The following is a 14795-nucleotide window of genomic DNA, read 5'->3' on the forward strand; positions in this document are numbered from 1 at the left end:
ACTAACTAGACTTGTAGTAGTTGTCCATGTCGCAGAAACGATTTTTAAAATTGTTCTAAATTACACAGGCCTTTTGTATTATGACATCATGTTGACTACCACTAACTGAATGCTTCCTTCATAGTACATGAATTCTATTTCGGATCAGGTATCACGTTTTCAAAGAATTGAAGGAAGCGTGCAAGGAATTCTGGTAGTGGTTGTAGGAATGACGCTATAATGACATGGCTTACAATTTTTGTATAGAATTCAGTTGGCACTAATCTCAAAAAATATGAATGGGAATTCATATCTTACCAAAATAACGTAGACGGCCAATTCCTTTGTTGTTCTTTGTTCTTTTTTTAGTGACCATTTGTTGGCACGACAGTAGGTGGCTCAATTATGAACTGTAGTCGGTACTGTATTAGTTTTACAAGATCATACTATTTATAAAATTTCAGGGGCGAATCCCGGATGAATTTGAGTAAGGAGGGTAAATTATTCGCAAAGCAAAAAAGTAAGAATAGTGAAAACAAACTGCCAAATACTTAATCCTCAGCTCACATATGGGTTTGTTATCGTTTCACCCTTATGTTTTAGGGGCTTCAATATCAACAATATAGCCTAAAAGAAGGGTTCGTATTCACTTGTTTAGGGTGTTCGTTCTCGGTTTAGGGTGTTCATACCCACGAACCAACCCCTAAAACAACGCCCTTAAATTGAATTAGTTCCTTGGTACACCTCTAGAAAGAACAAACCCTTTGGTTTTTTGCTAAAGAATAAAAGTGATGCATTTGTTAACCAATCATTCGAGGCACAGATCCAAAGAAAATAAGATTATACAGTCATTTTCAAAAGTCGTTTTCATTTTGACATGTGCAAGTTAAATTATTAATTTTTTATTTAACACTGTATCGTCAGCTTCTTCGGTTTCGTGCCTGTATTCTGCATGTAATATAAATGTTTGTTTTATAAATGTTTTGTATTTGTTGGCTGTACTGTGTTAATAATAAATATTTTACTGAATTCCAGACCTTTGTGCACTATTTTTTTCCTCGATATTCAATAGTTTATTTCCCGCTTTCAGTTGCTTCTTTCCTTCCTTTCATACTTCCTTCCCATTCCTTTTTTCTTTACCCTTAATTTTTTTTATTTTTCTCTTTTTCAACTACACATGATTATGCGTATACTTTCATCATGCAGTAGAGTGCATACCATATCTCAGTGAAACTTCGTAAGAAAGTGCACGAATTTCCACAAATTAGTAAGTTCAGTAGGCATCAATAGACCGTAGATCTACAGAAATCTGGGTGATCCATCTATCCATTTGTATTCATATGCTTTTCATATTCTTTGTGCGTAAATCATGACGTCAGCTGTGTATATTACACGGGGGATCACCCCAGAAACTTTGCACTGACAGTACAATCTCATTCACTACATACATTCCCCTTTTTTTCCTATTAGTTTCCACTATAATCCTTTCTTCAAAAATCCCAGAGTTCCAAGCGGCCCGGGCACGCCAGGATCCAGCCTCTACACCAGTTTCTTCCCTACTCTCCCAGCCCGTTGTACCCTGGTTCCAATATTATTATGCCCTCGGCCCTCGGCTAATCCATAATGATGGTTTGCAGTTCGTATTTTGATCTTTGATCATCATTTATTCACCACAGCAAATATCCCCGAACCATCCAAGACCATTTATAAAGACGATCCACCATGGGGAACGGAATGGATAAGGTAAAATGTTTTCTTTACTTTAAAACTGTGAGTAACAAACACCATTATTAATACCCATCACACATCAAGAAGTACTAGGTACAAATACTTCAAATCCTTTATTAATCACAGTATTTTCTCTCTCCTGTTTCAAGAATAACTCCTTCCTTGCAGCCCGCATTATAATAAGGATTTGTATCGATATAATTTTTAAAATGCGTTGTAAAAATTGCACTGACACACATTTATTGACCATATAATAATATACAGTATATAAAACTCATATAAACTTACGTGACTGCATTTTCTAAATTATTAATAAATTGAAATTATTCACATAAGGTTATTTACTTTATACAGTATTATCTTTACTCGTTTTTGTCGAGTTTATACAATCTTTCCAATGTCCTAATATTGTTTAAGGTTCTTGAACTGGATGGCCATGATTTCTAAAGAATGTATTCTTTAAACCTGCTGAGAGATGTGTAACAACAAGCCTAGCTATTGCAATGTTGAGGAAAAGACTAGGTTGAGTTGATGAAATCCATTGTAGGACTATTTTAGAAAACATATTTCCAAGATTGTATCTATTGATGGGTTGCAAGCATTCCCAAGAGAGTTAAAAGACAAAAACATGGCGGCCATTGTGGTACCGTTAACAATGGATGCTAATGAGAAATCTTTTGTTAAATGGTACCAACATGACCATGATGACGTAACATGCAAATGAAGAATTTTAAACAAGTCCACTTAGACAGCCCAACAACCCAGTCTTTTACTCAATCTGAATGGCTATGGCAAATCTAATACTGGGAATAAAAGAAGTATAATTGTAGTTAACAACACTATAGAGCTTTCAAGTTGTGATGTATTTCCGGGTCCAATCATGCAAAAGATAGCTAGAATATTGCCGCAACTTATTCCCAGGAATTATTTCTTCCTTTAACAATATGATATATGAAACAAAATCCTGCTATGAAGAAAAGACACAGAAAAATGTCTGTAGAAGTAATTATTAATTTGGACCTGGAAGTCTTTTTTCGTTCAAATTACGTCACACTTAACATCTCTATAGCTGTGACAGCAATAAGGAAAGTAAAAATAGAGAATATTCTATATCTGTATGTTAATGTCATTAACACCGTCAAACAAGGCATGCACTGAAAATAATTGTGAATAAAATGAGATGCTTGATATTGAGTGAACTGGGAAGCTTACGGTTATTATGTGCAGGACACAAATATATATATATATATACACTCAATTGCAAAACGGTTGTAGTATACATTTCAGCATATAGCATTATATAAAAATCTAATGAGTTGCAAAAATGGAAAAACTCCTAAAATATGATCATGTATATATTGAAAGTTAACAAAAATACTTTTATGCCTTACTTTGATGCTAAGCACATCAAATACCTAAGGTTCTTATGAATCAGATATTAATTAAGTATATCTATTTATATATCTTCCCTTTTTTCAGCCTAGAAAATTTCATCTCATTGTTCTCAAATCAATTTTTTTTTATTCTTCCTGAATACGACATCTCGAAAAACTTTATTTTTAATGTGAAAGACCGGGTAAACAGTTATTCAATTCATTCAAGTTTTTGCATCTAATAAGGTATTTGTTTATATGTATAAAAGTATACTACCTAACCTTCCTGCAATCGAGTGTATATATACATATACATAATAGTATACATTTATATAAATATCTAATTTATTCAGTATATCTAATGAGATGCATAATGCAAAATAACCATTTCCAACGCTTAAAAACAACTGATTTATAATCTGTACGATCTAATAGACAAGAAAAAAATATTTTAACAGTCATTGAATGAAACAAACAATAAATAAAGCAATTTTTCTGTTTTGCATATCATTAGATATACTGAAGAAATTAGATATATGTATAAATGTATACTGCAACGTTTCTGCAATCGAGTTTATATATATATATATATATATATATTTGTGAGCATTATTGAACATTGCTCTTCGTCATATTGAATTATTAACAAAATAAATATATTTATATTCAAAAATCAATGAAGGTAAAAATTACTAAAGACTGCATGTTGTTGATGCTGTCGTTTTTTCCCTAATATGTAGTTCCAGAAATTATCCATACCAACCCCACAGAGGAATTTGGAATTTCTGAAGAGTTGGGTGGTCAGAGAAAGCACAAAAATTACAGAATTTGCATGGAAGAAAGTTTGGAAGAATTTCTGGGGGTTGGAAGAGGGTGTCTTAAGAGAATTCCTCATGCTCCGTGAGGGGGTTATGGGTTATTTTCTGGAACTACACATCAGTTTGTATATAGGTACAGCATATTTCATGTTACAAATTTTAAAAAAAAGTTAGTCCTTCAAAATTTACCAATTGTGTTTATTCCATTTTTCCTCCTTTCAGATTGTCTCAGGACTTTATCTTGGGAATTTCAGAGGTAATTAATCAATAGAATTAAAGGCTATAGGAATAAAAGTCATCCCAAATTATTTTCAGATAGCTTGTTCTAGATTACATGTATTTGAAACAAACCATAACTTTGATTTTGTGGCTTAACATTGTTCTTTTTAGATGCTAAAGATGTTGAAAAGCTTGCCGAGAACAAAGTAACCCATGTCATAGCTCTGCATGACAATGCAAAACCATTGCTCGATGTAAGTATGCTATGTTCAATAAATATTTTTTTTATCCTTATTATTAATTTTTTAGATTTTTAATTTTCAATGATATTAGATGAAATTACTTAAAAGAGGATTCTTAGGGAGCATTCATTTTTAGTGGGGAGGGGCGGGGGGATACCTTTTTAGATTTTTAATTTCAATAATATTAGATGAAATTACTTTAAAAAAGAGGATTCTTAGGGAGCATTTATTGGGGCGTGTCTTACATTTCTGCTCAGTTAAAAAGGGGCTCATCAAATATTTCATACTATACAAAGGAGAGGGTCAAGAATTCAACATATTTCAAGGGGAGAGTCACTTTTTTATGTAGACAGAAGAAAGGAGGCTATTAAAGATTTTACATAACTGTTTATAGGGATTCCTCTGGCCCATTCCTCCCCCTACTAAATCAATGAATGCTCCCTTATAATGAATTAATAAATAAACAATATGCATCTATTTAAGCATTTACAGTACAAGTGCATACAGGTTGCAGATTCACCAGAGGAAGACCTGTGAGTATAAAAAAAATTTTAGGGGTCAAAATATGTCAATTGGGACAGCGTCTGGTTTTCTTCTCCTGTCACCCCTCCCCCCCTTTTTTAGTGCTTCATCATGTATTTTAATTTTCCTATTCTTTTTTTCCATTTTTCAGTTTTTGCCAACTTTTATTCCTTAAATTCCTTATTCCTAGTGTGAAAATTTAGAAATTTCACCACGGTTGTGAATTTTCTCGCTTTCTGATTGGTCTAGAGTCTCTCTAGAGTCATACTGTAAGTGGCCCCAGCTATGCCTTGTGAGTCCACAACCTTTTGACGACTAGATGACAAAAATCGTGGTAAATAAGAGGACATAGCACTGTATGATATGTGACCCTCCACCACACCCCCACCCACAAAATAAAAATAAGAATAAAATGCTTAGTTCCAATATATCCAGAAATGCAGGCCATGATCCTTGGTGGTCTTGCTGGTCTTGATAGCTTGAAAGGACTAGTAACTTTACTACCTTTTTTATCCAAATGAATGATCAATGTGGTAACCATATTCATCACTTAGTCAGTCTTGGTTCTGCTAATTCTGTGTTGATAGAATTATTATTTTTATTTATTGTTATTGAATAGTTTTCTTATTCTGTAGGTTACCGTATTTTGAAGAATGCATTGATTTTATCCATGAGTGTAGGTATGTACTATTAATTTGATAAAGGTTTTGTTATGCATTTTGTAAACTCAAGGGACACGCCCTTTATTATATGGTCTATTGAGCACCTGGGAAAAAAATCCTTATACAAGAATATTGCATCATGCCTACCCCAAAACATGTGTATCCTAAAACCAAGTCCCCTCTGTTTTATATTTGCTTTATTCTTTCTCTAGGGTTAATAATGGGTGCTGTCTAGTTCATTGGTAAGTCTATAGTTTCATGTCGACTATTCATTCATTTCTTCAATCTCCCTTTTTTCATCGAAATCATGTCACTCCCTCTTTTAGGGGTGAAAAAGGAAAAGCTTAGCACGTCTCTACAAACAACCGTCACAAAATCCCCACCCCCTTCCTCCCCGGGAAATTTGGATTCATTCACTTAACATTCATCTATTCATCAATCCTCTATTGTCTTCGTTCCTTGCTGTTTTGTTATTCATTCATTGGTTTTTGCTTTAATCCTTTTATTGATTTGATATTCACTTGAATATTTGATGCTTTCGTAACTTTTCCTTTCCTTATTCTTTCATTCGTTCATCCATTTTGTTGTTGTTGTTGTTGTTGTTGTTGTTGTTGTTGTTGTTGTTGTTGTGTGTGTGTGTGTGTTTTGTATCTTGATGCCGGATTCTATATTTATTCATCATACCAAATTTAATAAAGAGGACTGCCCCTCTGTTAACTATGATCATACTGTGTCGAACTGCAACTTTATCAAGCAACTTATGCAGCTGCAAATTGAAAGACTCAGAAAACCATCTGAGTCTTGAACCAGATTTGAACGCGTGCCCTGGCGATTCCGGTGCTGCGAGGATCAGCTCAATTTGATACATTATAACCGCAGTACAAATATATAGTTCAATATATATTAGAACTCATATACATATGATCTTACTTTTCATTCAGTATCGCTGGTGTTTCACGATCAACCACCATAGTCGCAGCATATCTTATGGCGATCACGAACCTCGACTGGCGTGACACTTTACGTGCTATCAAGGTGGTCCGAATGGTTGCTAACCCTAACTATGGCTTCAAAAGACAATTACAAGACTTCTACAACAAAGAATTAAGAAAGGTACGTGTAGCTGTCCTAAGCAAGTCCTCAAGGGAAATTTCAACTTCATTTTAGGGATGAAGGGTGGCGGTAATCTACTCACCTCTCACCTTCCATTCCAGGACTCAGCACCACATGTGAGTAGAGGTTGTTGGCTCACTCTTTTGATCTGAGTTTTTTTTGTTTTTTTTTTTCTTGGTTCTCCAGTTTTTCTAGCCTGCGTTTCCTCTCTCTGCAAACCCTAACACGCTGCATTTGAATTCGATCTGTGAGTTATCCGTCCAATCCCGTCCCGTGACTTTCATCACGCCTATAACGTAAGTCACGTGATCACGGCAGGCACTTAAGATGAATGAATGAAACCTTTACGAATGAATCCTTTATTTGAAAATAAATAAAGCCAGGGTAGTCCCTTCGGATTAATAAAAAGTTAAATACTATAAATATGTGTGAATATATATAAGCCACTTTACGGATTGAGAACCGCCTCCAGCGCGCACGCGACCCCAACCCGAATCCCCCCCCACCCTCCCAAGTAAGGAAAGAAGGTGAGGAATCGGGACAAACCCGCACGCGCACCGAAGACGACTCCCAACCGCAAAGCGGCCCATAGTACGTTAAAAATCTACATGACTATATTTAAAATACTATTTGCAAAATATTATATATGAGACAAGTGTATAATTTCTAGGAAATGAATTTATTATATAAAATGCCCATCATAATAAAAAGACTTTTTGGCAGTTTCGGTTCTAACACGTGGCAAATGTAATAATTTAGACTGTCTGGTAACCCTACCCTTATTAAAATGAATATATTCTTTAAAAAATTGAGGACAATTACCTAAAATACATTTCTGAACTAATTTAAAAACGTGCTCATTCCTTCTAGTCGGCAGAGCATGGCAGTAACAATACACTACATGAGAAAGAATTCAAATCCCGAGAGCAAAGGGATTTTATTGTTCTGACATCTAACCACAGGCAGCCCAAGCTGTATTATGGGCGTAGGCACGTGATGGTGCAAAATCTCTATTCTCAACATATAAACAAACTCTTTATTTTTTTTTATTTTTTTATTTTATTTTACCAGATTAAGACAAAACTCCAGATACGATATCCAGAACTGGATTTTAGTGGCGAAGAGGATGAGTATTTGAAGTCTCTCTTAGCTAAAAATCAGAACTCACCCGACGGGCACGTCTCAGCAAGGGACGACGAAGATGATGTTTTAAATTTTTATCATGAAAGACAACTGAGAAAAAAGACTGAAGAAAAAACAGAGAAATACGATCAACAAAACACAGATGAAGGTGGTTCTACCTCTTAGCACTGGTCAGTAGAATCGAGTTTAACCGGTTCAATAATACCGGTTATGCAGGTTCAATGGTACCGGTTCATTCCGGTTTTGAGTGCATCGATCGAAAGTGGGTTTCATTGCTCAAGATGGAAAGTAGCTTCGTACGTTTTCATCATGATGTCGGTGCTGAGGGCTTGGTAAATTGTTAATTGATTTATAAGATTTTTATTCTTTCCCGAGAGGATTTTTAAGCTGAGAACGATTTCCACTTTATTCTTAAATAAATTTCCCAGGTTAAATACGAAAACTTGGGGGGGGAGTTCAGAATAATTTTAGGGAACATTTATTTTTTGGGGGGGAGGGGGGGTTGGGGTTGGGCCGGAAGGATCCAGGGGAGGGCCATTAAATTTCTACTCAGCCAAAGGGGGGGGGGGGGGGGGGGGGAGGTCATCGAATATTTTATACTACATAAAGGGGAGAGACAGTCATTCAATGAATTTTAAGGGAGGGTCACTTTTTTATGCAGACGAAAGAAAGGGGGGGGGGGGGGTCTAAAGATTTTACATTACTGTTTATGAGGGTTCCGCCGGTCCACCACCCGTCCTAAAACATGAATGCTCCCTTAAGAAAACGGGTTTTGAAAATGTAATGCTTGATTGTAAATGTCAACGAGAATGAGACGAGGTTTACTCCTCTTCCGAGTTAATATCGATCAGTTTAAGTTAACAAATAAGATTGAATTTGCCACACGATTAAATATCGATTCGATAAATAAAAGTGTATTAATATCGAACGAATATTAATGAAAAGTAATCCGCCGAAATAATATCTATTGGTTTGATAAGATTTTTAAAATATTAATTAATCGCCTGCATGCGGTCGCTAAATAAGATCAAACTTACCAAACGACAAATTATCGATTGAATAAGTTAAGAGTTTACCTATATCGATTGAATATAATAATACTGGAATGTAATCAGCCGACGTAATATTGATTGGTTTAAGAAGTTAGAAAACGTATAGGTATTTCGAGCTTGAGAGAGGCCTACATCGAATGTTTATCGATTGGACATAACAGCTTAATTTTTGAATTAACTGAATCAACGAATACATATCGATAACTGTCAATTTAAGCTGCTACGAGGGTGACAGCCGAACAAATAACGATTGCACGCTTTTTCGCACGTGGAAGAAACGAAAGTTTTCAATACTGCTTGTTATAAATAAATTGAGGGTGTACAAAAATATCAGTATTGATTTGCATTTAACTGTATAGTGGAACGATTAAAACCTTTCTTATATTACTTGCTGTGTTATCCTATTTCGCCTGTTTTTTTATTTTATTTATTTATTTATTTATTTTTATTTTTTTTTTTTTTTTGACGAATTGCTGCACTCATCTGTTATTGATGTAAGCCGAATTGGATTCTCTCAGTGACTGTCGCCGACCCTAAGAACGTCTTCATATAGGAGGCTAAGTCTAACTCTGACCAACAGAAAATTCGAAAATGGATTTCTCTTTTTAATTTGACCCTTTTTACTCTTTGTTTTTGCGTACTAAAGCAACTCTTCCTGATTTATCATCCTAAGGAAGCAATGAGGAAATGCGTATGTTCTCCGGTTTTCCTCATTCCGCAGTACCTAACAAGCTAAACTCCTATTCCTATGCTGTGACTGAGTTAGCCGTCCGCGGTGCCATGGCTTTGAATTTGTCTCATTTAGGGTATCGTTAAAAATTGGTCTTTTCCTGCCATAAAAGGTACCAAAAAAGTGAAGAAGTACATATGCTAGTGGAAGGCCATATTCATTCGTAGCGTAGCTACTAAAACTCTTAAGTAAAGGGTGTTTTTTAATGGAAGGAGCCCTAAGATCCCCCAGTCATATTTACTTCGTTCTCCGTACTCTCAAATCCCCACCCCCCAAGTCGCAGCGGTAACAGAAGAGGAAAATAATCCCGCCATTCAAAGACTTGTCTAGATCAGCCTACCGTTCCCTTCCTTATCAGTAAGGCGCCTCGATAAACCTATAAAATCCAGTCTTAAGTTCACATAAAACATCAACAAACAAAACTAATGCAGCTGAGTTTTGTGGCTCGATAAATTTATGAGATTATAAAGTGTTTTTTATTTGTTTTTGCTTTGCTGACAACATTTTCCGCTCCTTGCGATGGAATTCAAATTAAGGGTCCATTGCTGCCTCAAATATCGATCAAACGGTGATCGATCTCTTCACTACTCGTAACCTTTCCTCTCTGCAAGCCAGCGAGGAAAAAAATTGATAAAATATAACGGATAAGTGCGAAGTTCCAATTTCCACTTCAAGCTGCTCGAAGTTCAACTTGTCCTTTTTTCTCGTGCTCTGTTTCTTAGCTCATTTTTTCAGATAAACAAGCACAACCGACAATCTTACTCATCAAACAGCAAAGGCCTTTGGAAAGAACTCTATAGATATCGATGAATACTAGTCAAAATTAATCTGGTAAAATAGGACCACTTTCTTTTTTTTCTTTTTCTTTTTCTTTTTCTTTTTTTTTTTCTTCTCTCATAAAATGGTTGGAATATAACCTATATTTACTACTTTTTAGTTTTTAGAGTGCATACATATATATCCGTCAAAAACTTTGTAAGAAATTGCACAAATTTGCACAAATCAGTAAGTTCATTAGACATCGCTAGACAGTAGACTTTGCACTAATATATAATCCTTTACAATTTCGTTAGTTAACTTTTCAAGAATACTTGGAATTTATGCTCTAAAAGGTTGTTTTGCTAACTTTTCGTTGTGGATGTAAATTCAAAGCTGGTATTTTTTTACCGTGACGTAAGAACTTTTCAGTTCTTTAAAGCAATAATACCCAAATAAATACATTGTTGATTTAGGAATTTCAGAAGCTGTAAGCTTATAGTCGCTATATCGCTGTTTTCATTGTATTTGGTTTACGGTAGATTCGTTTTTTTCACACACACATCTTCCTTTAACCGAAAAATGTATGGAGAAGCAATTTAAAGATATATGAGACTTGAAACTGCCTAAATGAATATTAAAATCGCTTGAAATGAAGATTAACAATGTTGAACAAACCCCTAAGTAAAGCATTGTTCAACGATGTTCAAATCTCTTTTAATTCCTAAAACGACATATTTTCTTCCATCTGCTTTGCATTTGTTTTGAACTTTGAAACATTAGAAGCCAGCAAAATTCCTTTGCATTGAGCTATGAATTGTTTATGCAAAGCATTCAGCCGTACAGCGTGCAAGCCAATAGAAAAACAGCGCATCGTCCAGTAATATCTCAGCATTTAGTTGTACCTCTTCATTCCAACCAAAGGCAGTGTGTCGAACGGTTGTTTTCCCCAAAAAAATTTCTTCACTCTGCGTTCTTGTTGGTGAAGGACAACTGAAAAGCCCCAGCTTAAAACTTCAGTTTTTACAATAATTTTTCAAACGAAAGGTAAGTTAAAACCTAGTTATGTATCGCAAGTGATTTACGACGGAAACCAGAATTGCTTTGTACTCCAGAAATTACGAATAAGATTCGTAACCGCTGTCAAACGTTTTGCTTTCGAATTGTCATTTGGTGGATTATGTTCCCCAAAATTAGGTTTTAAATCGACATTTACCAAGTTTATTGCCATTATTAAACGCCATAAACACAGTTTACTTAAAAAGAATGGAATATTTTCTACCCTAAATGCCCAAAATTGCCCAATGACGAGGGGTGCGGTTGTTGAGTTTCGTTCAACTTGTTGACGATCAAAGCCGCGCGCTGTAAAGCCACTGCCAAAAAGTCACCTCCTTGTCTTTTTCTCCGAAGGAAGTGTCGCCTTGCGGTATTATATTTGACAACTGTTTGGGAATTCAAAACTTTTTGGGGACTAGCAATGTTTCAGCTCGGTAAAACAACATCTACGCAATGTTTTCGTCTGTTGATTTGGGGAATATATCGATGAAGACTGACCCACCCCGTCAGGAATCGTGCGAGGACTGTGATGAAAATGATTAAGATAATCCTATTTCAATAATGAAAAACCAGATTTTGTTTTTGTTGTTTTAAAAAGATTTTAAAAAACAATCTTTTAAAGTAACAGCTAGATGTAAAATCGGTATTTTATCGGTCATAGATCGACTGTATTATCATTTGATCCACCGCGAATTACCGTGTCAGCTTCCTGCCTTGCGCCACGTTAAATCATAGCGCATGAAGAAGGCGAAGCTAGCTAGTTACTTGAGTTTTCTTTATCCACTTAAAAACCGCGCAAGAATTTTTTGTCGAATTACTCTGCTCTTCCAAAAAGGTATATCTGCTTTGGATTGCTATATGATTGTGCAATAAATTCAACGTTCGAATCTGACAGGTATTTGTCGAGGATTTCCGTGTCCCATGGTGGATTTGAAAAGATTAAAATTAACACTTCCTGTTGCACTTGAGATTTCCTTTATACACGGTCATGATAAAAAGGGACGGTCTTAAAACTACAAGTAATAGTTTCTGTAGCTAAATTGCTCGTCTACGCCCTCATGGGTGAGTGTGAAAACTTCCTTTAGCGATCGTGAGCTGCAGCTTATCCCTCGCTTGATCGATTCATTGATTTTTGATTTTTGATTTATTTTTTTTCATTTCTTTTCTTATTTTCTCGATTTATTGGTCAAAGATGAGCATTATTTATAGGTTCTTAATAAATTCGGTTATGATAAACACATTCAAGGATTAGATTTGATTTGGCCTTAAATGGAAGTATGGGTGTTTTCCGGTGTTTTTCTTAAGTTTGCTTGTTATTTTTGTTTCAGTCTAATCGCGCAATAACTGAGATTCAGATTTCTTTCTGAAGCACATCAAAATCAATCCAATAACTTGTTTTCATTCAGTACGAATCTTTTATCCTTAGACAACTGTTTTTGCATATAATGAGTTAGAAAGCAAAGAAGACACTTAGAAAAGACATCACACACGTGAAAGCAAATGAAAATTTCACTTTCTATAAAGAATGAAAAACTCGTGGATGGCATACCGCAACGAACGAAACTGTTGAACAATGATTGTCCTTCACAATCTCAAATAAATTAACCGTACAAATTTTTAACTAAAGCCTTTCTTCAAGTCTTTGATGATTGTATCAGTTATATTTTTTGATATCATAAACTTCTGCTCAGTTTAGTAATTTGAGATACCTTGGAATCTTGGAACTATACTTTCTCGAAAACACCTGTGTCAACAAATATGATCTTTGCTTTATCTTCAAAATCATCAAAGCAATTTGGCTAGCCTTCTATGTAAAGATATATATAATATAATATATTGTCAAAGGACAAAGACTAAGACAGTTATGAAGACATCATATTCATATAATGAGTTTTGAGTATCATAGTAAAAATTTTTGCTTTAAATCATGAACCGGAACCGATCAAACGCCAAGGGAAATAACTAGCACTTCACAAAACAGAACGAAATATTTTTCGGATATTTTCGAATATATCCGATAAAGTTTGACGTGAATTTGCGAACAAAGAATAGAGCAAGACTGATATCTTGGGTCCGCTGAAGTTTCGAAGCAGCACGTATACAACACAAGTATCCGATAAAGTTTTGACGTGAATTATGGCGAATAGAGCAAATAAATATTATTTGAGTCTTTGGCCGCTGAAGTTTCGAAGCAGCACGTATACAACACAAAGCTAGCAACCTGCTTTTCAACCTTTACGAACAAAAGACTAAGAAATGCATGTGTATACCCTAAACTATACTAACAATATCATCAACACACCAGGTCTTTATTTTTCTGTTATAGGTTCACTAAAATGCTAGGTATTTACATTTTGATATAAATGAAATTGTTTTGCCGAAATAAACCAAGAAAATAACAAAACAAAACAATAAAGAAAAATATCTAAAAGAAAAGGAAAAGGAAAAGGAAGACTAAAGTTACTGAAGGGGAGTCTTCAAAACAGTCGGAGTGCACGTATTTAAGCAAAACAACGTTTTATTCGAACTCTCCACTTGTTTTCTACCAATATCAATAATGTTTCCTGGAATACAAGTGAAAAAATGCTGTTCTCCTTGCCAGTGTTCTCATTTTGTTTCAAAACATTGCTCTTTATTCCCGTTCAAACATTTGATAATAGACTTGATAAAATATGTTTTCAGTTACAAGACAGTCACCACGCGCGTAAAACACTTTGCCTTTTCCGTCTGGGGTCATAGTACTAGAACCAATTATGTATGGAGAAATTTTACGTTATCCAATCCGGAAAACCCCTAAAAAAATATCATGGACATGGCCACAGCTCAGTGATTACGTACGCGCTTAAAAAAATCAAAGCTTCATTAAAGCGATGCAAAGTTTACCATCAATGCCATTTATTTGGCGTGGACTTTGATGAGTAAACTACATACACTTCTAAACTAAAGGCTTGAAATATAGTTCCTTTAGTTTAAGAAAGCCTGACTGCAACAAGTGCTAAAATAAATAAGAAAATCCAAGTCAATTAATATTTCTTATACGAAGATTAAACACGACCCGAAGCCAGAAAGGAGTGCTTGCTGACCGGACACTGATTTTTGAATGCCATACAAGAAAAGGGTCATCCCTCGGTATTTACGAGATATCTTGGTTTAAAATAATTCTCTGTTTTACTTAGTTGCCAAAAGTTTTTATTATTACTGTTATTCTAGCTTTCCTTTTGCGGTTATTGTCATTAAGACAGATCGTCTTAATAATTACGAGTTTCTTTGCATCGCTCCATTGATCCTATCTTATTTGCAGCTCAAAAAATGACTTCCGCTCACGTGACAAGCACTAACCTCGTCACGTGCGTCATTCATTATCTATTTTTAGCACATGGTACTCTAACATGTCAACTGAGT

At 35.1% G+C, this 14795-nt stretch overlaps 1 protein-coding gene across 1 annotated transcript; it reads left to right on the forward strand.

The window, feature by feature from the left end:
* The first annotated feature begins 1558 nt into the window (after positions 1–1558).
* On the forward strand, positions 1559–8266 carry LOC116300638 (dual specificity protein phosphatase 22-B). The gene is made up of 8 exons (XM_031709541.2): positions 1559–1722; positions 4121–4154; positions 4289–4371; positions 4843–4892; positions 5517–5561; positions 5756–5785; positions 6485–6656; positions 7728–8266. Exons 1-8 carry the CDS (start codon positions 1702–1704, stop codon positions 7962–7964), a joined length of 672 nt encoding a protein of 223 aa, XP_031565401.2. The 5' UTR covers positions 1559–1701; the 3' UTR covers positions 7965–8266.
* The last annotated feature ends 6529 nt before the right edge of the window (positions 8267–14795 follow it).

Source organism: Actinia tenebrosa, unplaced genomic scaffold, assembly GCF_029948245.1.
Source record: "Actinia tenebrosa isolate PJP-AT-01 unplaced genomic scaffold, QUT_ActTen_1.0 PGA_scaffold9__36_contigs__length_13948895, whole genome shotgun sequence".
NCBI classification, from domain to species: domain Eukaryota; kingdom Metazoa; phylum Cnidaria; class Anthozoa; order Actiniaria; family Actiniidae; genus Actinia; species Actinia tenebrosa.